The 26,002-nt window shown below is 43.2% G+C and overlaps 1 protein-coding gene across 5 annotated transcripts in view; it reads left to right on the plus strand.

Annotated features, from left to right (window-relative positions):
* The window catches only part of LOC121286888 (tropomyosin alpha-1 chain), a 107,457-nt gene that overhangs the window by 77,870 nt on the left and 3,585 nt on the right, over window positions 1-26,002 (plus strand). For 3 of the 5 annotated variants that reach the window (XM_041204106.1, XM_041204109.1, XM_041204111.1), the window contains 2 exons: window positions 945-1,007; window positions 1,936-2,005. In XM_041204106.1, coding sequence (XP_041060040.1) covers window positions 945-1,007; window positions 1,936-2,005 — 133 coding nt within the window. Of the gene's footprint in view, window positions 1-944; window positions 1,008-1,935; window positions 2,006-5,126; window positions 5,382-26,002 lie in introns of those variants that run through there. The other 2 variants (XM_041204108.1, XM_041204110.1) reach the window with 2 other exon arrangements.

The following is a 26,002-nucleotide window of genomic DNA, read 5'->3' on the forward strand; positions in this document are numbered from 1 at the left end:
CTTTTTAAATGAGTTGAGCATTTCAGCCTCAACCACCAGTTGAGGCAGTGAATTCCAGACCAGGGTCCACTGGAGATGATACTCATCTGCTTCACTGGTTTCATTAGCTGTTGGCAAAATACTGTTCTGTAAAATTTATGATTCGTGGTTTACTGCTGTTTAACTTTCACTCCTGTAAAATAAAAACAGTTTCTGAATCATTGGCCAGTCTGATCTATGAAGGATTTATTTGAAGCTCTTTCTCTTACCCTCTGCTGCATGATGGGACTTTTGAATTGTATGCAAACAATCCGCACACATGGTCCGGGCTCTATAACTGGCCATGTGTGTGATCCAGTCGTGCCAAAGTGAATTGTCACCTGTGGTAAGATGGATTAGGAAAACATGATCCACACATTCACTAATATCCACCAATCCCTCTTATATGTTGTTCTTGTATCCTGTAACTCATTACTTGTTATTACTTAGTCACCTGCAGGGAGTGACAAATAGGAGGGTGGGTTTAGTCACCAATAAATAGGCATAATGATTTGGTGCTTTGGTACATTCTTTAAAAACCAAACCAGGAAGCACTTCTTCAGAGTATTGGAAATCTGGAACACTTCCCCTGCCCTTCTATCGCACCTCCACACCACTACCACCACAAAAGACTGTGGGTGTTGTGGGGGGGGTCCATCTGAACTTTCAAGACAAACTCTCAGATTTTTATTAGGTGATCGTATCAAGGGACATGGAATTGAGGTAGGTTGATCTAATTGAATGACAGGACAGGCTTAGGGGGGTGCAATACAGCCTCCTCTTGTTCCTATATTCCAAATGGGAACAGCATGCTTCAAATTGCAAGCAATTTCCCCTGATTTCTGGTAATTTAGTTTAAGGATAATGATTAAAATTTTGATGCCTGGAGTCTTGGCACTGTTACTAACTGAACTCTCTGTTGACAGTACTCTGAGAAGGAGGACAAGTATGAGGATGAGATCAAGATTCTGACTGACAAACTCAAGGAGGTATGTCATTAATCACACTCCTCTAATACTGTGCTCAAATTTAATGGAATACCTGTTTTGCATTATTAACATGGTCCTGCCTTGGGTGGGATAAATCTAGGTATGGGAAATTATTTTCCTCATTTTAAAATGGACACTTTTTACATCAACCAATTGGGGTTAATGAGTAAAGCTTGGTGCTGTTATCTGTCAGAGTCACAAAGGTTCCAGAATGTTTACAGTTCTTATCTGCACAATGTTTATCATTCTGATTTCTTTCTCTTCCCATCCTCCACCCAGCTTTAGGAGTGTAGAAAAGTGGGGAATGTGAAGCAAGAGCCTTCACTTATCTGCAGAATCTTTTTTTCTAAAAGTATTTTACAGACTGGTATGTTGCCTCTTTTTTACTGTGCCATCAGAATTAGCATCTTCCAGTGATGAAGTCATTATTCTGGCTACACTGATGTTTCAAAATGTAACCTCCAATTGAGAAGTTAGGAACAAAGAGCAAATTATAAAGCAACAACGAAATTCAGCCTGTTAGTTGACAGATTAATCCTGGCAGTGTACAGGTCAACCTGTTGGATACCTGACCTTCAAACTATTATTCTGATCTCTGGTGTGTAGCAGAATGTCTAGTGTCTGTTTCTGAATTCGGCCAGGCTTCAACTGCACATCTCTTTCCTGTCCATCTTCAAATGATCCTGTTCTGTTGAAGGGTCGTTAGGACTCGAAACGTTAACTGTGCTCCTCTCCGCAGATGCTGCCAGACTGCTGAGTTTTTCCAGGTATTTTTGTTTTTGTTTTGGATTTCCAGCATCTGCAGTTTTTTGCTTTTATCTTAACCAATCCTGTTTGAGTGTATCAACACTTACTCCTTATGGCTGTAATCTTTACTTTCCATCTTGATCCTTTTTAATAATCCTGTTGTTCTGGCTTTGATTCCCAGGCGGAAACTCGTGCGGAGTTTGCTGAAAGGACTGTCGCCAAACTGGAAAAGTCCATCGATGACCTGGAAGGTACAAGATTTCTCATTGATTTAATAACTCCACCAGCTAATTGCTTGTGTGTCTGCCTCTTGATTTCTAATGACTCGCTATTTCTCATTCTCTCCGTCTTTTTTTTTTCTCTCTCACATATATTCTCACTTTGTTTTGTCTCCCTTCTTTCTGACTCTCTCTTTTGCTTCACTCGGACACTGATTCAGCCCTCATATAAAACCTGTAACAGGGTGCTGACTACTTGAACTTAAGCAGCAGGGCAGACTGTTTCTTATTGCTACGTACAGAGCTCAAACTAACCTGTGTGCTCAGGCCATGTAAGGAGCAGAAGCTTTAAGAAGGGATTGTTTTCCTCATGAAATCATTTCTCTTGAGAGGCGCTGAAAGCAGTTTTGTACTTTTTGTGCTCTGGTAACTTAGATCTTTTAAAAACCTGTAGTGTTTAATTTTGTCTTTACTTAAACCATCGTGACCCTCCCACATAGATCTACACCCTGGGAGCTGATGGAATTGGCTGTGATAAATTACTGGACCTGACACCACCAGCCCATTTCCAACTCTAACTGCCCCCTCCTGGGCTTTCCCACACAAACTCCTGTAAAACTGTTTTCCAGGGTAACTGTCACACTCCCTTGTCCAAAGAAAAATCCAGCAACATTCTCCCTCCTCACCTCACCAGAAAAATGTTCAACCATCGCAAAGATTATTTAAAAAAGTGTTTATAAAATCTTGGCGGGGAGCATTAATGATTTGTGACTTCCCAGTTTCTTAGCTTTGTATTTTTTTTGAATATTAACCAAGCCTGCTGTGAATGTTTGGATTCTCTGCATCTCCCACATGCCAGTCAATGCCATTTATCTCATTCACTGCAACGACAGTGGTCATAAGCTGAATGAATGAGCCAGAAATATTTGTGTCTCAACAGCTCTAGGTCCCTTCACACCATCACTCCCCCACCTGCCCTCCTCCAGCTGCAGTGTTTATGAACAATTCATATGTATCATAGAACATCAGGAGGAGGCCATTTGATCTATTGGGCCTGTGCTAGCTCCTTGATAGAGCTATCCAATTAGTCACAGTCCCTCACTCCTTCCCTACAGCTCAGCAAATTTTTCTTTTTCAAAGTTTTTGAAATTAATAATAAAAAATAAAGGGAAGCAGATTCAAATAGGATATAATGTGGATCCATATGGGGAAAGGTGAATATTGACAAATCTGCTCCATCTGAGGTTCCCCACCCCTCCCGACTCTATCCTGCAGCCCATCCTAGCACACCGGGTGGTAATGGGGTAGCAATAGACCTGTCCTTGTCTTTACAATGTACCCATTTCCCTACCCTCGCCCAAAATAAAATTGAAGGGGATGCTCAAACGCATCAGTGTTCTGTGCAGACTCACTCTGGCTGCTGGGATGATTGTTTAACACTTGGTATAAGTGGGCAGTAGTTCTGCCCACTGTACATTACAGCTCCTGCTCCTAGCCTTTGGGGAGGGCTGGGGGGACAGTGCCAGGTGCACCGCTGCTTCCCACCCTTTGAATTTAGTGATCCACTGAAGGGAGAGCCATTAAGTCCTGGTGAAATTGGATTGCACATTGAGCAGGAATTGCCGAGTGGAGAGCGTAAGTAAGAGGGAGATTGGAGTGTTGCGGGGAGGATGTTGAAGGAAGGGGAATGGGACTGATGGATTGCAGAGAGCAGGCATGGACCCGAAGGGCCAGATCATTTCCTTTTGTGTCATTATCACCATATGAAAATGACCAGTGGGCTTATAATTTGAGTGGTGTGACGTAGTAATAAACAATACAAATTGCATGTTTGGTTCCAAATCCCACAGATCGTGTTGAAGCTGCAGTGTGACCTGCTGAGACTGAGAGGTCTGGTCACTGTGATATGCTGACCGTCAGACCCTAGAGTGCAAAGATTAATAATGAGATTCATCTCCAGTGTCATTGAGAGATTCCTAAACGATTCTCAGTGTCATTTTGGAGGGGTATTTAACAAAATGGAGAAATTGAGACCAATCATTCCAATAAATCATGGCAGCTGAATGGAGGTACAGGTTGAGTGTTGAAAACATGATTAACTCTGAGAATTATCAGCTGAAGTAAGATCACAGTACGGATCTAGTTTAGGAAAGAGGTGGATGCTGCGATGGAGTAGGTTTGGTATTTTAGGAAAAAGAGACATGCAGTTGAAGCTTTTTGTCGTGCACTCATCAGGACAAATGCAAGAATTTCAAAGGGAGCAGCAGTTTATACTACATGAGAAAAGGTACAGATTGGTGAACAATCCCAAGTGTGCTAAGAATTACATTTATCAATTGGGTTCACAATTTGGCTCACTTATACTTGCTAGAAGCTACAGATATTAATACACAAGGATGTGGCCTCTGCAGGCAAACATAACATGTCCAGGCCTCTATTGAATTAAACAAACGCATGGGATAGGGGTGGGGGCAATAGTTCCCTAGTGCATTCTCCAGGTCAATGTCTTGACCGATCAAAATCAACTTGCCGACCAACCAGCACCCTTTTGTCATACAGTATAAACTGTTGCTCCCTTTGAAATTTTGGATTCTTGTGAATCTCTTTTTTTCAGCAATACTCAAGTTCTGTACTATTATTTGGTATTTTGTAAGGATGAGATCATATGGGCTGATAGAATTTCTTTACCTGAACGATTTATGCACTTCTGAATATCTGAACCTATCGAGACACTTGCTGTAACAAGACATGTTGTTTGTTTTTAGAATAAATAAATTTTATAGAAACAGGAGGATCTTTTGCCACTAGACCTTGTATAGGCTTGAGTTTGCCTTAGACAGCGGCATTGTCCAAACAACAAATATCCATGGTTATTGCAGCATTTCATTAATTTCTAATAGTTATTTTCTAAATCCAACGTCAAACACTATTCCAGTGTCGTCCTGAAATGTCTTGTCTTGTTTTTGCTTTGATTTTACTCCAATAATTTCTCTTTTTTTGTTGTTTCCTTCACTTTTTCACTTCACCTTTTTCATTGATTTTCCACCAAAAATCACATTCATCCCATCATCACATGTCCTCTTTACATCATAATCACTCGGTCACTTATTGAAACCTGGCTGCCTGGCTGTGCCCTCTGCCTTTCAACCTCCAGATGAACTCTATGCCCAGAAGCTGAAGTATAAAGCCATCAGTGAGGAGTTAGACCATGCCCTCAATGACATGACTTCTTTGTAAATGACCTTTTTATCTCTCTCCCGCCTCACCCTCCTGTCAATTTTGCCTCCGTGCTCTTTTTACATCTTAATTTTCTTTGGTGAATTCTTGTTAATTTGCAATTATTTGGCTAATTGCATCAGTCCTCCTTTTCTGTTACCCTTGCTGTTCAATTTCCTGGTGTGAAAATAAAGCTGGGACCCTCTTGCTGTTGGTTTCCTCTGTTGTCTGTTTATATTTCTCTTACTGGTATATTTTGGTTTCTTTTGTCAAAAGTATTAAACCCAATTCACTAACACCAATGAGGTAACAGAATCAGTGATTAAAGTCTGACGAAGGTAGCAGTGGATTCACAAGTTGATCACTTAGAGACTGTCTAAACTTAACTGACCTCTCTCACCTGTGATTCTATAACTAAAAACAGAAAGCTAATGAATTCTCCTGATTAAAGAAAGCACCTTCAGTGCACCTCAAAAGTCAATATAATTATTTTTCACACACAACACAGCATAAATACAAACCTTTAGTTTTCACGTTCCCAGGATATCTCGAGGTTCCTTACGGCTAATGGAGTTCTTTTCAAATGTAGCCGCTGCTGCAGCTTCTCAGCAAGCTCCCACCAGCAACGGTGTGATAACGACCTGATTATCTCTCTCAGTTGTTCATTGAGGGGTAAGCGTTGACCAGGCTTGGCCTAAATAGCCAAGTGGTTATGGTACTGGGTTTGTAACCCCAAGATCAAGAGTTCAAATCTCACAATGGCAAACTATGAAACAATGTAACTTCATCTGAAACAGATGGAAACGGATTTACTCAAAAAGAGTATCAAGAGTTCAAATCTCACAATGGCGAACTATGAAACAATGTAAGCGTTGACCATAGGGAGCTCCTCTGGTTGTCCTTTGAAATAAGGCCATGGGGATCTTTTCCATCCATATTGAGGGCAGATGGGATTTTGGTTTAATGTTTGGTCTGGATGGCAGCATCTCAATGCAGCACACCCTCGGGAATGCTCTGGAGTCTAATTAAAGTCTCTTGAACCCACATCTTCTGATTCGGAGGTGAGAGTGTATCACTGAACCACAGAAAAAAACTTCCATTTATATAATAGCAGAATATTGCAAATACTGGAAATCTGAAATAAAAACGAGAAGGGACCTCGACCTGAAATGTTAACTCTTTCCACAAACGCTGCCTCATCATATGAGTATTTTCAGCGTTTTCTGTTTTTATTTCCCATTTAAATAAACTGAATCACGTCTCTCACATGTCACTACAACAATATAGATCATCAGATTATTAAAAAAAAGAGCAGGAATAGGCCATTCGACCCATCAAGCTTGCCTTGCCATTCCATGAGATTGTGGCTGATCCGATTGTGGCCTTAACTGCACTTTTCTGCCATAACCCTTGACTCCTTGTCAATCAAAAATCTGTCTAACTCAGGCTTGAAAGTGTTCAATGGCACAGCCTCCACTGCTCTCTGGGGAAGAGAATTCCACAGACTAACAGCCCCTTAGAGAAGAAATTCCTCCTCGTTTTGAATGGGAGACCCTTATTTGTCCCCTAGTACTAGATTTCCACCCACATGAGGAAATATCATCCTCTCAGCAACTATTACACAAAATGAATTACTTTAGTAAGCAATATGGTATATTTCTGTGCATAGCAGAATAGGAAGAGAAATTGTACAGGGTCAGTCTCGTCTCTTTTTAAATAAGATAATCTTCACAATTCACTAACCACACCAAAATGGGCAGGCAGGGCTGGGATTTAACCAAAAGACACCACCTCCCACAGTATAGTGCTTCCCTCTGCAATAACAGAAAATATTCGAAACATTCAACAGGTCAAGTAGCACCTGTGGAGGGAGGAGTGCAGTTTTAACTGAATGACCTGAATGTTGCTGCACGCCCTCTATATAATGTTTAAGTCTTTAGTTTAAGTTTTAGATTGTGCCAAGGCTCAGAATTGACCTTGATCCCACGTCTTTTGTGACCCCAGATGTAGGAATGCTACTGAGTGAACTGGACTAATGATGGTTCAATGTGCTTATGCCTCTTGTGCATTGTATTGTGGAGATGAGAGAGGCTCGAGTACACGCAGTGTACATTTTGAATCTTTAGAATGAAAATTGGTGCTTGGATTGAATTTAAGGAAGAAAAATTGCATTTATATAGCATCTTTCTTGACTTCAGGAAATAATTTCAACGAAGTGTCATCGCTTTTGTATTGGAGGGAAAGTTGGAAGCTAATTTTCACACAGTTAATATCACACTACAGTCAGTGTTGAATTAATCTGTTTTTGAATTAGGAAAAGCCTCTTGAGCCTGCTCCATCATTCAGTTAGTTTATGGCTGGTCTTCACCTCATTCCTTTTATCCACCTTAGCTCCATATTCTTGATTTCCTTGTCTAATAACCCTAATCTAATGAAGATCTTTCAATTGCTGTCTTGAAAGTTTCAGTTCATCCACAGCATTTTGGGGATAGAACTCCAGTTATCTTTCTGTGTGAAAGAAGTGCTTCCTAATTTTGCTCTAATTGTAATGTAATTTTAATGTAGGTTCCTCCAACAGAGGAATTAGTTTCTCTCTTATCTTCCCTGTTAATACTTTTAACATTTTAAGTACCTTGACTAGAACACTCAATCTTCAAACTCAAACATATCTAAACCAAGCTTATGGAACCTGTCCTCATAGTTCAATCTCATAAGCCACAGTATGATTCTGGTGAATCAACACTGCACCTTCTTCAAGGTCACCTTCCTAAGGTGCAGTGCTCAAAACCAAAGGCTATGGAGTCTGACCATGTTTCTATGCAATCTTATTTGAGCGATAAATATAAATATTGGCCAAAACACTAGGGAAGGCGATCTTCGAATAGCAATATGGAGCCTTTTACATGTACCTGAGGGGGCAGACAGGGCCTCTGCTTAACCTGTCATCCAAAAGACAACACCTCTGACAGTGCAGCACTCTCTCTGTATTTCACTGAAATTTTAGCCTGGATTATATGCACATGTTTTGGGAGTGGGGCTAAGAGTGCAACCCAGTGACCCAAGACCAACATCTAGGCCAGAATTTTCCATTCGGCACGCGGGGGTGGGCCCGACACACCAGAACACGAAATGACACGCGATGATGTCGGGCATGCGTCCCAATGTCATCGCGCTGTCTCATGATATTTTGTTCGGCAGGTGCGCGCGTGCCGGTAATTGGTAGGCCTATTAAGGCCATTAAACAGGTAATTGACATGAATGTTACACTGCCCATCCAACCTAACAATGGGCAAGCGAAAAGGCCAAGTGGCCTTTGCATTTTTTAGGAAACCTCATCCACGAGAGGGATGAGGTTTCCTAAAGCTAATAATGATTATATAAAAACTTTTTCTGAAAAATAAAAACATGTCCCATCTCATGTGGTTTTTCTTGTAATCAGACTCATGTACCCAATATATTCGATGGCCTGGTGCAGTCAATCAGTTGAGTCACTTCCCTCCCTTAAAGCTCCATTTGTGCACACTGTGGGATTTACAACGCTTAACATAAGTGTTTCCAACTTTTAAATTAATATGGTGTTGATTTCACATTTGGTCAATTTAACACATCAATTATGTGGTACTTTGTCAAAAGTAATTTGAAAACCCATATACACAGCATCATGTAAAATTGAGGGGCCGAGGTTGAGTGGATAGGATGGACCTAATCACATTAACAGAGCAGTCAATAATCAGGAAGCATAAATTTAAAGTAATTTTGTAAAAGGATGAGAGGAGTTGAGAATTCATTTCACCCAGAAGGTAATTGGTGTCTGGAACTCGCTGCCTGAAAGGGTGGTTTAGGCAAAAACCTTCATTTTTTAAAAAAATACTTGGATGTGCAATTAGACGTGCTGTAAGAGCTGGTAAGTGGGATTAGGTTGGATAGTCTTTTGCAGCCAGCATAGACATGGTAGGCTGAATGACCAGCCATCGTCTGTGCCACATTTTGTATGTTGCCCTCATCACCCTTCTTAGTTACTTCATCAAAGAACTCAATCAAGTTAATCAAACACAATTTGCCTTTAACACAATCTTGATGGCTTTCATCTATTTACCCACATTTTTTTCAGGCATCAATTAACTTTGGCCCAGATATGCTGTGCCTCTGCAATGTTATCCAAAACACGTCAAATTCCTTATGTATGCTGACACCATCCAGATCTACCTCAACTCCTACACTACTGTCAAACTGTCTCCCCAGTATTCAGTACTGGGTGATCAGAAATTTCCTTCAACTCTATTGGAAAAGGGGAAGTCGATGTTTTCCATCCCTGCCACAAGTTTCACTCCCTAGTCATTGACTCTCCCTCTCCCTGGCAGTTTTCTGGATTGAATCAGACTGTTCACAGCCTTAGTGTCATATTTGCCCCTGAGATGATGCGATCTGCTCCCAATCAGTGCTCGGCTGTTCACTAATTGTGTTTGAGCTGTGGAAATCTTTGAGGATCTAAATCCAATGTGGAATAGAAGATTGCTGGTGGAGGTACGGTTTTATGAGAGAGTTTGAGCAATTCCAACATTTGAGTTTAACCAAAGTCAGGTCTCTATCTTGCCTGGAATTTCTTGACTGGCAGATTGACTGGCTTCACTCTGGGATCCAGAATTAATCTAGCTCTTGCTGATGCACCTCATTGCTATTCAGTTCAGGCCAATGTTGCTCTTCTTTTCTGTAACAGGTGCAGTTTGTTCCTCCATTTTGGGGAGATCTGTAGGAGCCAGTAAAGGATGGTGTCATGTTTACTGAGACATTTCCAATATATTCTGTCATCTTCCCTTGTTCCTTTCAACAGAAATTCACCCTCTAAAACCTTAACCAAGTCACTCTTAACGGTGGGTGTCAGTGAGCCACTCGATCACATGGAGCATCATAGCCCAGTACACTCCTTCCCTGATGTTCACACCAACACATTAAAGGGCAATGGTGGTGTAGTGGTAATGTCTCTGGACTGGTAATCCAGAGGCCCAGGGGACACAGGTTCAAATCCCAACATGGCAGCTGGTGGAATATAAAGCTAGTCTCAATAATGATGACCATGGAGCTATCATCAATTGTCATTAAAAACCCATCTGGTTCACTAATGCCCTTTAGGGAAGGAAATCTGCTGTCCTTACCTGGCCTGGCCTACAGCAATGTGGTTGACTTTTAACTGCCCACTGAAATGGCCTAACAAGCCACTCAGTTCAAGGGCAATTAGGGGTGGGCAACAAACCCTGTCTTTGCCAGTGACTCCCACATCCCTTGAAAGAATTTTTTAAAATTCCCGTAGCTGAAAGCATTAGTGATTCCAGCTCCCCTCCCTAACCAAGGGCAAATGAGCCTGCTGTAGCACCTGGCTGCGATCAGCTGTACCACAGGCCAGGGCTTAAACCTGCAAACCACTTGCTTTGTGGCTCCCTGTCACAGGGGAAACCATTAATTTCCTGGGTTTATGGTTAGGCTCCCACCATACAAGAATGCTTTGATTATGCTGCAGTCTTCCTCCCGAAGGTTAGGGATTCTGGGGTTCCATTAAAAGTTTCAAGACCAGGATTGTCAGATTTTTTGAGTAAGTGTATCAAGGACTATAAAACAAAGATGATGAACTAAAGTTAAGATATGAATTAGCTGTGATTACTGGAATAGATTTAAGGAGCTGAATGGTCCACTCCTGTCGCTATGAAGGCGTTAAGACAATTTGAACCCTTTAGCTATCAGGTAGTAATATAACGCTAGTTCCTGTCAAGCTAGTAAAAGGCTTTAGGCCTTTTTGCATGTTTTCTTCATTTTTTAAGGTGGGGCCTTTTCAAGTTCAGACTTTTCCTCCTCTGCTAGGGAATCCACAACAAGGAATAATAATCTCAAAATTAGAGCCAGGCCATTTAGGAATGAAATGTGAAGCATTTTTACACACACAAAGTAATGGAGATGGCAGGGCAGCAGTAATGTCACTGGGTTGGTAATCCATCAGCCCAGGCTAAAGCTCTGGGGACACAGGTTCAAATCTCACCACAGCAGCTGGTGTATTTTAAATTCAATTAATAATCTGGAATAAAGAGCTAGTCTCGGTAATGGTGACCATGAACCATTGTCATAAAAGCTCATTTTCACTAATGTCTTCCATCCTTACCCGGTCTGGTCTACATGTGACCCCAGACACACAGCAATGTGGTTGACTCTTAACTGGCCTCTGAAAAGGCCTAGCAAGCCTTTCAGTTGAAGAGCAATTAGGGATGGGCAACAAATGCTGGCCTTGCCATTGACACCCACATCACAAAAAGGAACAAAGAAGTCCGTGTTCTGGGAATGATTTGGAGATGAATGGAGGTTTTGGTGGAGATGGGCCGTGATGTAATTAAATGGAGAAATCTGAACATTCCTCAACAAGTAACATTGAATTGAATCTTGAACCTGATGGATTATCGTATCAGCAGCTGGAAAATGGTGAGAGCTTTGGGAAGAGTTTGCTAGCTTGTTTAGAAAAACCTGTGAAATGTTGAAAGAAATAGCATTACATACAAAAACTTTCTCTTTTTTTGCAACTACTGGCATGTGAAATGGGCAATGTCTGCAATGATGGAACTTTATCGTTGCTCTATTTATCACCCCAAGGCCCAGATCGATCGATCTCCTTCCCAGCTCCAGCCTCAAATCCCCAATCATTGAGAGCTGCACGACCCTCATTTTCCTCCACGCCCCCCCCCCCCCCCAAAAAAATCTGCTCCACTCCTTCTCGGTGACCTCCACTGTACACAGCTCAGTGATTTCAAAAGCCTCATTTCTAACTCTCTCTCCGGCCTAATCCCAGCGCACCTGGACTCTGTCATGTGCCATTGCCTCTTGCTGCCATGTGATGGGGCCCCACAGCCTTGGGGTCATTTGGCAAAAGCTCCCATTTAGGAATGAAATAATGAAGCACTTTTCCCACACAAAACACAATGGAAATGTAGAGCACCAGCCACCTACCCGAGCACTCCCTCAATTTCACACAAAAACTCCATTGTGAGAGTCAGTTGAAATTTGAAAGATTGAGGGTGATGGATGAGTGTATAAAGGCATATGGAGGTAAGGCACAGATCAGATATGATTTAATTGAATGGTAGAACAGGCTCTGGCAGAATGGTCGTCTCCAATTCCTTCAACTCTATTGGGAAAAGGGAAGTCGATGTTTTCAGTCCCTGCCACAAGTTTCACTCCCTAGTCATTGACTCTCCCTCAATGGGAGATCGACCTGGGCCATGGGGGATAAATTTGAGCAACGATAAAGTTCCATCATTGCAGACATTGCCCATTTCACATACCAGTAGTTGCAAAAAAAGAGAGTTTTTCTACATCGTGTTATTTCTTTCAATATTTCACAGGTTTTTCTAAACAAGCTAGCAAACTTCCCAAAGCTCTCACCATTTTCCAGCTGCTGATACAATAATCCATCAGGTTTGAGATTCGATTCAATGTTACTTGTTGAGGAATGTTTAGATCTCTCCACTTAATTACATCGTGGCCCATCTCCACCACAACCTCCATTCATCTCTAATTGCCCATCCCTAATTGCCCTTCAACTGAAAAAATTCCTTTGCCCCAGGAAAATGAGCTTCCTTAAGATGCTTAGTGGGACGTCGGGCTGACAGGAAAAGGAGACACTGATGAAGTACATCCCAGCTCTTTGGAACACAGGCCAGCTGAGCTGCATTAAAACAGCAGAGAATGGACTAGAAAGAGTTTCATTCTACCTGCACACTCCTAACAAGAACATGATGTGTAACATCAGATGGACCCTTTCTACAATCCTGCAGTAAACCAGTGAGAAATGAGTTTTATAGAATAGCAACCGCTTGAATTTATGTAGCAGCTTTAAAGTGGGAAACGTTCCAGAGTATTAGCAGACAAAAACTGGCACTGGGCCAGTGAAAGAGGGTTGACGAAAAGTTTGGTCAAGAGTTAGTTTTTTTTTTAAAGGAGTTGAGAGTTGTGAAGAGGTAGAGCTTAGGCTAGACAGCTGAGGGCAAGACCGCTAATAATCGGGTGACAAGAGTGGGGAAGATGCAAGAAGTAAGAATTGGAGGAGAGTGGAGATCCTAGAGGGTTGGGGTGCTGCTGAAGGTTACAGAGAGCAGGAGGGGCTGGGCCATGGAGGGATTTGAACACAAGGATGTATTTTAAAGTGAAGGCGTTGCAGGAACCAATGAAGGTCAGCCAGTAGGGTGATGGGTGAACAGTGTGTGAGGTCACAGGCAGCAGAGTTTTTTGGATGTGCTGAAGTTTGTGGGAAGTCAGCCAGGAGGGCATTGGAACAGTTAAGGCTTGAGGTAACAAAGGTCTGCATGAGGGCCTCAGCTGCCTATGAGCTAAGGCAGGTGCAGAGATGGGTGACGTTATGGAAAATAGCTGAGCTGAGCATAACACCATCTTTAACCTGGGTCAGTATATGCAGCATTAAAATTGGCTGCACCCTACAGTGTGAAAGGGTTAAGGACATGGTTACCAGTTCTGCAGCTTTTAGCTGTCACTTGTATTTACACTGCATATCAAACCATTTGGGGAATGTATTTTAGTGATTATTCAAACTCTTACCTAGAAAGGTGCAGCTTCCACATCCAGAGTAACTGTGTTTATATCTTAATACAAGACAAATGCAGTATTATGTGATTGTGATGGCACACTAACTTGTCATTAATGTTACTGATGTTTGAAAGCAGGCACCCTGCAGTCTGGACCGTTCAGTGACGATGGCTGTAACTGCGATAGTGTAATAACACCCTCTTGTGGCCATTTGTGTATGCATGTGTGTATATATAGTCAAACCAGAATAACCTAATATCAGTTGGTACTTGACTTTACATATGGCACACTCTCTCTCTTCTGTCCTGCAAAGATATCACAGTCTGGGTGGTGAAGGTGGGATTTTGGGATTCTGTAGCCAAACAAATTTGGTTGGAGAACCTCCCAGCAAACCAGTACAGGAATTGAAGTTTGTTTTCACTAAAATAGTTTTAAAAATCTGGTCTTGGAGAAAAGGCTGTTGGTACACATGGGTTGATTGACTTCCAAAGGTGGCCACATCAATAGGTATTATTGGGCAACTGGGAGAGTATAGGCATGACCGTGAGTCTTTCAATGTGTAGTGGAGCCACTGCCAGTAATATCCTCAAATCCTTATGATCCAGCTGTTAACAAGACTGTGAGAAAAGGAAAAGGTGATATTTTTGCCTGAAGCAGGCTCAGAAATATATGAAACGTTCAAGAATTTGCTCACCCTGTTAAGCCATAAAACACACCACTTTATGGAAGTTTGAGCAGCACTACGTTTGGAGCAAGCCATTGGGGATTACACAAAGCTTCAGTTTAGAACAAAGAATCAGCTGCCCAGTGAAGACGTTGGTGAGTTTATCGTGGCTTTGAAAAAGTCATCCATTCATTGCAATTTTGGAGAATTTCAAGAGCAACTATTGCAGGGCAGATTGTGTGCAGTTTAACAAGTGAATGCATTTGCAGTAAGCTGCTGTCATTGCCAAAGTTAACTTTCAACATAGCTTTCCATGGTGGAATGTGACTCGAGAGAAGTCAGAGTTAACAGCTGCCAGTAGTCTGCCAAAGTAAACAAGCTAAAGCTGAGTAAACAGAAGGCCCAATGACAGCAGTTAATTGGAGCAGAGGTACGACAATGTCCTGTTACCGGTGCTTAGACCAACATTGGGCATAGAATTGTCCATTTGTGAAGGCAGAGTGCTACAGCTGCAAGAAGCATCACCTTGCCAAGACATGTAAAAAGAAGGTAAACAGAGAAAACACTGGTTGGAGGTATTGGCAGCCGCTGCATACTGTTGTTGAGTAGCACCAGGTCAATGAGGGGTTGGTTGAGATCCACAATCCAAAGCACAGGCTGAACAGGGAAAATTAGCAGGTCGTTGTAGTACAAGTAACATACAAGTGGAGTTCTGGTAAACATGAAGGTCAACATGGCATCAATCAGAGTTTTTTTTAATTATTTCACAGGGTGAGGGTGTTGCTGGCAAGGTGAGAATTTATTGCCCATCCCTAATTGCCTTTGAGAAGGTGGTGTTGAGCTACCTTCTTGAACTACTGCAGGCCATGTGGTATAGGTACACCCACAGTGCTGTTAGGGTGGGAGTTCCAGGATTTTGACCCAGTGACAGTGAAGGAACAGCGATATATTTCCAAGACAGGATGGTGAGTGACTTGGAGGGGAACTTCCAGGTGGTAGTGTTCCCATGTGTCATCTGCCCTTGTCTTTCTAGATGGTAGTGGTTGTAGTTTTGGAAGGTGCTGCCTAAGGAGCCTTGGTGAATTCCTGCTGTGCATCTTGTTGATGGTACACACTGCTGCTACTGTGCATCGGTGGTGGAGGGAATGAATGTTTTTGGATGGAGTGCCAATCAAGCGGGCTGCTTTGTGTTGGATGATGTCGAGCTTCTCGAGTATTGTGGGAGCTGCACTCATCCAGGCAAGTGGAGAGCATTCCGTCACATTCCTGACTTGTGACTTATAGATGGTGGACAGGCTTTGGGGAGTCAGGAAGTGAATTACTCACCACAGGATTCCTAGCCTTTGACCTGCTCTTGTAGCCACAGTATTTATATAGCTTGTCCAGTTCAGTTTCCCCATCATTGAGGATGGGGATATTTGAAGAGAGTGGAGTTGTGTTTGCTTCATGTATGCTCAGTGTCAGTGTGTGAAATTATGCTCAGAGCATGAAGCATTGCCTTTGATTTTTGGAGTAAGAAGATTTCATAACTACTTGTATGGTCATAGTTTCATGATCAAAACTGACCTTAAGCCACTGATGGCTATTTTGAACCCAAAGTCTCCAGCACCCACTTTCCCTGCAGCTGGAATGCAGAGGTGGGCTGTGGTTTTGCCTGTTCGTCAATGTGATATTACTGTGACATTCCGATCATCTTTGTTTAATGCTGATGCAACGTCTTGATTACCGTCCCCATCAGAGATGGAGCCTAACAGGGAAGGTGTTTTTACTTTTCACACATAGCCAAGTCACAGCAGATGACATCGGTAGAGCAGCTTTTAAGGACCCTGTATTGGCAAGGGTACACAACTGTGTCACACATGGGTGGCCGAGACTAATACTGCATTTGGAAATCAGGCCCTTTTTTCTGCAAAGAATGAGTTGTCTGTTGAGACAGGTTGTGTGGGGAGCCAGAGTTGTAATTCCTGAAAGGTGCAGGTCGCAGTTGCTGTGTGATTTTCATGAACAATACGAAGAAATGAGCTTGACAAAGAGTCTAATGAGGAGCTATTTTTGGTGGCCAGGGTTAGATAAGGACATAGAAGAGACAGTGAAACAGTGTAGAGCATGTCAAGCAGTAGAAAAGAAACCACCATCAGCACCTTTTGTAACCATGGAAATGGGCAGCTCTAGTGTGGCAGAGGCTGCACATAGATTTTTCAGAATTTGAAGGGCAGCAGCTATTCATTGTGATTGCCGTTCGAAGTGAGTTGAGGGGTTTCCGATGAATCAAACAACAGCTAGCAAAATCCTAGATATTTTGCATAGTTTGTTCACTGGTAATGGGTTTCCAGAGGAAATCGTACCAGATGACGGACCTCAGTTTTCTTCAGAAGAGTTTGTAACATTTATGAAAATGAGCAGGGTAAAATGCACCAGAGTCCCACCATATCATCCTGCTTCAAATAGAGCAACAAGAGCGCACAGTACAAGTTGTGAAGCGTGCTCTTGTTAAACAAATGCTAGATACAAATTGGAAAAAACGTCAGTTGTCATTGAACTACAAACTGGCAAATGTTTTTGTGTTTTGTAACACACCTCGCACCGCTCCTGGCAGGACATCAGCTGAACTGTTTCTCAGGAGACAACCCAGAACAAGGTTTTCATTGCTGAAGCCACATTTAGTGCAGTCAGTAGAAGAGAAACAATCCAGGCAGAAAGAGTCATGATAGGGATAGAGTGAGAGAAAAAAAAAGCTATGATTGAACCTGAAGGTAAAAGAACCTCATCTTAAGTGGTTACCAGGAACAGCCAGGAAAGGTGAAGTTTGTACATATAGGTGAAGTTTGTACATATAAGTTATGTTTACCTTCCAAGGTTCACAAAGAAAAAGAAAACTGGAAAAAATCAAATGAGTCTGATGAATTGGATAGTTGGGATATGAGTAGAGTATCAATAGTTACACCAACACAAGGTGTGCCCAAACCTAGTTCAGATCAGAGTCAAACAGACATGTCTGATGAAGTGGAAATTTCAACTGAAGGTCAAGAGCAAAATCCATCTTTGTTGGCAAGAACTTCTAGAATTTGAACATTGTGTAAAGGGAGGAGTGTAATGACACTCCCTTGTGGCCATTTAATCAAACCAGAATAAACTAGTTTCAGTTGGCACTTGACTTTACATGCAGAACACTCTTTTCTGCCTGGCAAAAATATCACAATTGCCCATCTGCTGCTGACTAGCATTCTGAAAACAAAACCGTTTGGATGAGGCTCAGCCTAGTTCCTGGCAAAAAGTTATTAGTATATGTAGTCTTTCACACTAATTGGAGATGGAAGGAAAAGTATCAATAGTAGAGTTTTGGACCATTTTGGGAATATAACCTAGAGCCCACACCAAATGGAAAGTAATTTTGTATTTGGCTTGTGCACTGCTAGTTGGAGCCATTTGTGGTGTCTCCAGACTATTGAATCCACTTATAGTTGCAGCAGCATGTATGACATTGGAAACAGTTTAAATGGGACATCTGCTTAAAGACTGAACTATAGAAGAGACTGAGGGATCTTAACCTGTTCAAGTGGACAAGGGAATAAGAGACTGGGTCTGAGTTAGCAGAGCCAGAGAGTGAAATTATTGGATGAATCAGTCCAGTGAAGGAAAGCATAATGAGATGCAACTTGTAACTGCTTCATTCTGAGCTGCCAACTGTGGACCATATTGGTAGCTTAAGATGTGATTGTATTGGTAGTGGCATTGATGGGACTCAGCTGTATGAAGAAATGAGTTATGAGCCTCCAGCTGTGACCAGTAATTGATGTTTTGTGCCTTTCTGTAATTGTTAGACTGTCAAAGGCTGGAAAATACAAGTCTGGACCCAATAGAGACCAGCAGTTAGTGATAAAAGAAAACCAAAGACTTTGTATATTGTCTTTCAAGACCTTGGGTCTTCCCAAAGACCTTTATAACCAATTAAATTATTTTGAAGTGTAGTCACTATTGCAGTTTAGGAAGCACAGTAGCCAATTTGTGCACAGCAAGATCCCACAAAGAGTAACATGATACATACCAGAAAATCTGTTTTTAGTGATATTGGTTGAGGAATAAATATTGGCCAGGACACAGGGTCGAGCACCCTGCTCCTCTTTGAAATATTGACAGACGATCTTTTACACCCACCCAAGAGGGCAGAGAGTGCCTCGATTTAACATCCCATCCAACAGTCGGCACCCTGTGCCAGTGCAGCACTCTCTCAGTACTGAACTGAAGTGCCAGCCTAGATGATGTGCTCAAGTCTCAAGTTGGACTTGACCCCACAAGCTTCTGACCAGTGAGGAAAGAGGCTGTCCCTAAAGAGATAGTAAGACTTCTTAGCTGATGGTGTCTATTTGAATTTCATTTGCCCTATGTCCTAGCGTTAACAGAACATGGAACTGACCTGGGTACTGATCAAGATCCAGCCAGCAGCATGTCTAACCTGGGTTTATTGAGCCCACCAGGATATATGTGACATGATTTTAACAATTTCTTAGACTTTGTAACTTGAAGTTGAGAACTGGTTGAGGTGCGTGAGAGCTGGTTGGGGTATGTTTGAAGTCTGTTCTCATATTCCTTCTTTTTTGCTATTAGATAAACTTTGTGTGAAGATATTCGAAAACGGGTTTTCAGATCAGATGAGCGATAGTCATAACATACTCCGCTTTCTAGAGCTGCTGCTGAATTCTGCTCTGACACCATCTAGAATTCTTCCTGCTCTTCAACTCTACGTGCTTCTGTCTTTTTAAACCTTCCTCCTTCTCTTCCTGGTCAAACAACTGTACGGCACTCTGGTGGAGTGAGATCTCTGTCAGCTCTTACTGGATAAAGCCTCTTTTAGATTTGGTTTTTGGGTAAGTTGTCTGTCTTTCAGAAACGGCTTTTCTCATCTGCTGCTCCTCAGACTTAATGATGTGACCTGTCCCAACATGCTAATACACATCTTCACAATACTTTCTTTATTCTTTCATGGGATGTGGGCATCACTGGCAAGGCCAACATTTGTTGCCCATCCCTAAATGCCCTTGAATTGAGTGGCTTGTTAGACCATACTGTTAGTTTTGGAACTGTTGATTTGCACCATTCATTTTGGCTCCATTAACGCACAAATTGATCCTAATCCATGTAGACTCTATCTAAACCCATACGACTTGTTCACATACTGCGTTACTGTGGATCCAGCCAGCACTTGGTAAAATCTCTGAATTTATCGTTTCTGCTTCATGACCACATCGTACAAATCGGATTAGAATTTCAGGCTGTGGATTCAGCTCCTTGGATGACCTTCACATCACACAAGGCTATAGGCAATGGTTGAAGTGTGAATTTCTGGATTGAGGGATCAGACCTCTTTTTATTTAAGAAGCTCTAGAGTTGAAAGCGATGCTATAGGTAGTCTAGTTGTTTGGGCATCAATCTCCAGATTGGATTTTAAAATCTGCATAGTCAAGGAATAAACTTTCATCAGTTGGAACTTGCCCATTAATTTTTAACCCAAGCCCTAAGGTTGACATTCATTGAATTTATACCATCTGACTTTCAGATCTTCTCTTCAAACACCATGTAATTATACTGAGAAAATGTTACTGACTGTGTAATAATTCTGAACTTTTTAAAACCATATTTTGATCTTATTGAATAGAAACACTCGCTAAATTGGGGCTGCTGATGAACTTGCTCATGCCCAGTACACAACATTAGTCTTGCTGTTTTCTCAGCAATTAGACTAAAATCGTAGTATTCCTGTCCTTTAGCAGTAACAAAGTTTTGCCACTTAATATACGGTAAGTTTTGGAGACTGTATGCAGCAGTGAGTAAGGCAATGACTCTCTTGTGAGCTGGGCTGAAATCCACATCATTTTGGAGGGAAGGTAGTCAGCCTTTCCCATGTGTCGGTCAAGTGTAGTGAAATTAAAAACAAAAAAACTGCGGATGCTGGAAATCCAAAACAAAAACAAAAACAGAATTACCTGGAAAAACTCAGCAGGTCTGGCAGCATCGGCAGAGAAGAAAAGAGTTGACGTTTCGAGTCCTCATGACCCTTCAACAGAACTTGAGTTCGAGTCCAAGAAAGAGTTGAAATATAAGCTGGTTTAAGGTGTGTGTGTGGGGGGCGGAGAGAGAGAGAGAGAGAGGTGGAGTGGGGGTGTGGTTGTAGGGACAAACAAGCAGTGATAGAAGCAGATCATCAAAAGATGTCAACAATAATACAAAAGAACACATAGGTGTTAAAGTTAAAGTTGGTGATATTATCTAAATAAATGTGCTAATTAAGAATGGATGGTAGGGCACTCAAGGTATAGCTCTAGTGGGGGTGGGGAGAGCATAAAAGATGTAAAAAATAAATAAATAAATATTTTTTTCTTTTTTTTTCTTTTTTTATAATGGAAATAGGTGGGAAAAGGAAAATCAATATAATTTATTGGAAAAAAAAGAGAAAAGGAAGGGGGAAACGGAAAGGGGGTGGGGATGGGGGAGGGAGCTCACGACCTAAAGTTGTTGAATTCAATATTCAGTCCGGATGGCTGTAAAGTGCCTAGTCGGAAGATGAGGTGTTGTTCCTCCAGTTTGCGTTGGGCTTCACTGGAACAATGCAGCAAGCCAAGGACAGACATGTGGACAAGAGAGCAGGGTGGAGTGTTAAAATGGCAAGCAACAGGGAGGTTTGGGTCATTCTTGCGGACAGACCGCAGGTGTTCTGCAAAGCAGTCGGCAGTTTACATTTGGTCTCTCCAATGTAGAGGAGACCACATTGGGAGCAACGAATGCAGTAGACTAAGTTGGGGGAAATGCAAGTGAAATGCTGCTTCACTTGAAAGGAGTGTTTGGGTCCTTGGACGGTGAGGAAAGAGGAAGTGAAAGGGCAGGTATTGCATCTTTTGCGTGGGCATGGGGTGGTGCCATAGGAGGGGGTTGAGGAGGAGTGGACCAGGGTGTCCCGGAGGGAGCGATCCCTACGGAATGCCGATAGGGGGGGTGAAGGGAAGATGTGTTTGGTGGTGGCATCATGCTGGAGTTGGTGGAAATGGCGGAGGATGATCCTTTGAATGCGGAGGCTGGTGGGGTGATAAGTGAGGACAAGGGGGACCCCATCATGTTTCTGGGAGGGAGGAGAAGGCGTGAGGGCGGATGCGCGGGAGATGGGCTGGACACAGTTGAGGGCCCTGTCAACGACCGTGGGTGGAAAACCTCGGTTAAGGAAGAAGGAGGACATGTCAGAGGAACTGTTTTTGAAGGTAGCATCATCGGAACAGATGCGACGCAGGCGAAGGAACTGAGAGAATGGGATGGAGTCCTTACAGGAAGCGGGGTGTGAGGAGCTGTAGTCGAGATAGCTATGGGAGTCGGTGGGTTTGTAATGGATATTGGTGGACAGTCTATCACCAGAGATTGAGACAGAGAGGTCAAGGAAGGGAAGGGAAGTGTCAGAGAGGGACCACATGAAAATGATGGAGGGGTGGAGATTGGAAGCAAAATTAATAAATTTTTCCAAGTCCCGACGAGAGCATGAAGTGGCACCGAAGTAATCATCGATGTACCGGAGAAAGAGTTGTGGAAGGGGGCCGGAGTAGCACTGGGACAAGGAATGTTCCACATACCCCATAAAGAGACAGGCATAGCTGGGGCCTATGCGGGTACCCATAGCCACACCTTTTATTTGGAGGAAGTGAGAGGAGTTGAAGGAGAAATTGTTCAGCGTGAGAACAAGTTCAGCCAGACGGAGGAGAGTAGTGGTGGATGGGGATTGTTCGGGCCTCTGTTCGAGGAAGAAGCTAAGGGCCCTCAGACCATCCTGGTGGGGGATGGAGGTGTAGAGGGATTGGACGTCCATGGTCCATGGAAGCGGTTGGCGCCAGGGAACTGGAAATTGTTGATGTGACGTAAGGTGTCAGAGGAATCACGGATGTAGGTGGGAAGGGACTGGACAAGGGGAGAGAGAAGGGAGTCAAGATAACGAGAAATGAGTTCTGTGGGGCAGGAGCAAGCTAAGACGATCGGTCTACCGGGGCAGTTCTGTTTGTGGATTTTGGGTAGGAGATAGAAGCGGGCTGTCCGAGGTTGGGCGACTATCAGGTTGGAAGCTGTGGGAGGGAGATCCCCAGAGGAGATGAGGTCAGTGACAGTCCTGGAAACAATGGCTTGATGTTCAGTGGTGGGGTCATGGTCCAGGGAGAGGTAGGAGGAAGTGTCTGCGAGTTGACGCTCAGCCTCTGAGAGGTAGAGGTCAGTGCGCCAGACAACAACAGCACCACCCTTGTCAGCGGGTTTGATGACAATGTCAGGGTTGGACCTGAGAGAATGGAGTGCAGTAAGTTCAGAGAGAGACAGGTTAGAATGGGTGAGAGGAGCAGAGAAATTGAGACGACTAATGTCACGCCGACAGTTCTCAATGAAAAGATCAAGAGAAGGTAAGAATCCAGAGGGAGGGGTCCAGGTGGAGGGAGAATATTGGAGATGGGTAAAAGGATCCGTTGAACTGGGAGAGGACTTCTGCCCAAAGAAGTGAGCCCGGAGACGAAGACGGCGGAAGAAGAGTTCAGCGTCATGCTGAGCCCGAAATTCATTGGACGTCCTCTTCACCATGAACGTCCAATCCCTCTACACCTCCATCCCCCACCAGGATGGTCTGAGGGCCCTTAGCTTCTTCCTCGAACAGAGGCCCGAACAATCCCCATCCACCACTACTCTCCTCCGTCTGGCTGAACTTGTTCTCACGCTGAACAATTTCTCCTTCAACTCCTCTCACTTCCTCCAAATAAAAGGTATGGCTATGGGTACGCGCATGGGCCCCAGCTATGCCTGTCTCTTTATGGGGTATGTGGAACATTCCTTGTTCCAGTCCTACTCTGGCCCCCTTCCACAACTCTTTCTCCGGTACATCGATGATTACGTCGGTGCCACTTCATGCTCTCATCGGGACTTGGAAAAATTTATTAATTTTGCTTCCAATCTCCACCCCTCCATCATTTTCACATGGTCCATCTCTGACACTTCCCTTCCCTTCCTTGACCTCTCTGTCTCAATCTCTGGTGATAGACTGTCCACCAATATCCATTACAAACCCACCGACTCCCATAGCTATCTCGACTACAGCTCCTCACACCCCGCTTCCTGTAAGGACTCCATCCCATTCTCTCAGTTCCTTCGCCTGCGTCGCATCTGTTCCGATGATGCTACCTTCAAAAACAGTTCCTCTGACATGTCCTCCTTCTTCCTTAACCGAGGTTTTCCACCCACGGTCGTTGACAGGGCCCTCAACCGTGTCCAGCCCATCTCCCGCGCATCCGCCCTCACGCCTTCTCCTCCCTCCCAGAAACATGATAGAGTCCCCCTTGTCCTCACTTATCACCCCACCAGCCTCCGCATTCAAAGGATCATCCTCCGCCATTTCCGCCAACTCCAGCATGATGCCACCACCAAACACATCTTCCCTTCACCCCCCCTATCGGCATTCCGTAGGGATCGCTCCCTCCGGGACACCCTGGTCCACTCCTCCTCAACCCCCTCCTATGGCACCACCCCATGCCCACGCAAAAGATGCAATACCTGCCCTTTCACTTCCTCTCTCCTCACCGTCCAAGGACCCAAACACTCCTTTCAAGTGAAGCAGCATTTCACTTGCATTTCCCCCAACTTAGTCTACTGCATTCGTTGCTCCCAATGTGGTCTCCTCTACATTGGAGAGACCAAACATAAACTGGGTGACCGCTTTGCAGAACACCTGCAGTCTGTCCGCAAGAATGACCCAAACCTCCCTGTCGCTTGCCATTTTAACACTCCACCCTGCTCTCTTGTCCACATGTCTGTCCTTGGCTTGCTGCATTGTTCCAGTGAAGCCCAACGCAAACTGGAGGAACAACACCTCATCTTCCAACTAGGCACTTTACAGCCATCCGGACTGAATATTGAATTCAACAACTTTAGGTCGTGAGCTCCCTCTCCCATCCCCACCCCCTTTCTGTTTCCCCCTTCCTTTTCTCTTTTTTTTCCAATAAATTATATAGATTTTCCTTTTCCCACCTATTTCCATTATAAAAAGAGAAAAAAAAAGAAAAATTATTTATTTTTTTTACATCTTTTATGCTCTCCCCACCCCCACTAGAGCTATACCTTGAGTGCCCTACCATCCATTCATAATTAGCACATTCGTTTAGATAATATCACCAACTTTAACTTTAACACCTATGTGTTCTTTTGTATTATTGTTGTTGACATCTTTTGATGATCTGCTTCTATCACTGCTTGTTTGTCCCTACAACCACACCCCCACTCCACCTCTCTCTTTTTCTCTCTCTCTCTCTCTCCGGCCCCCACACACACACACCTTAAACCAGCATATATTTCAACTCTTTCTTGGATTCGAACTCAAGTTCTGTCGAAGGGTCATGAGGACTCGAAACGTCAACTCTTTTCCTTTCCGCCGATGCTGCCAGACCTGCTGAGTTTTTCCAGGTAATTCTGTTTTTGTTTTTGTAGTGAAATTAAGTTAGGTCTGTTCACTATTGGGCATTGGATCCACAGTACAAAATCTGTCGATAGACTCTACATTGGCATTATCACTCAGGCCACAGGTTGGTTACTTTGGTGCTTAGGCTGGGGAGGGGTTCAGTGTGGGAGGCGCTAGTGGTGGGGCTGCTACAAGGTTGGGCCTGATGTCGAGTGAACTTTACTCTTTAAATAATCCATGCCGTAGCTGACTTGGGAATACGAGAGTGTTAATATTGGGTGCCTGACATCCATTCCTTAGCATCAATATCCATTTGATGGAGTTGGACCAAACGTGTCACAACCAAGCGCTTGGAAACTAAATGCAAACAAAGCTTGATTTCCTCTTTTCCCCCTTCAGTCTATAATTTTTTTTAAATAAATTCTTGGGACGTGACTGGCATTGATTGCATACCCCTAGTTACCCTGAGAAGGTGGTGCTGCACCAGCTTCTTGAACTGTTCGTAGCAGTTTTGGTACAAGTGATGGTCTGACTTTGGAGTCAGCGATGTTGGTGTAAGATTTAAGTCACCCAAGGTCAGCCGCAACAAAAACAAAAAAATGCTGGAAAAACTCAGCAGGTCTGACAGCATCTGTGGAGAGAAAGACAGAGCAAACGTTTCGAGTCCATTCGAATGCTGTCAGACCTGCTGAATTTTTCCAGCATTTTTTGTTTTTGTTTCGGATTTCCAGCATCTGCAGTGCTTTGCTTTTATATTAAGGTCAGCTGAGTCTCCTTTCCAAAAGAACATTAATGAACCAGTTGGCTTCTTGTTATAATCCAACAGCTTCATGGTCACATATACATACCAGCTTTTGATTTCCATTTTTTTAAAAACATGTTGGGACTTGAACTCACATTCGCTAGATTGCTGAACAAACAACGTAATCACTGCTGCACCTATAATGATGTTCAAATTCTGTCTCAATGTGCTGGCCAATAAAAATTTGGAAGTAATGTCGAGTTAATTAAGGTACTGGGGGTGAGGGAATAATAAGGTTTTCCAGCTAAAATATCCTATCTGTGTTAATAATTGAAAAACCGTAATGGCAGACTCTGGAATGTGTAATCGGAG

Source organism: Carcharodon carcharias, chromosome 14, assembly GCF_017639515.1.
Source record: "Carcharodon carcharias isolate sCarCar2 chromosome 14, sCarCar2.pri, whole genome shotgun sequence".
Taxonomy (NCBI): domain Eukaryota; kingdom Metazoa; phylum Chordata; class Chondrichthyes; order Lamniformes; family Lamnidae; genus Carcharodon; species Carcharodon carcharias.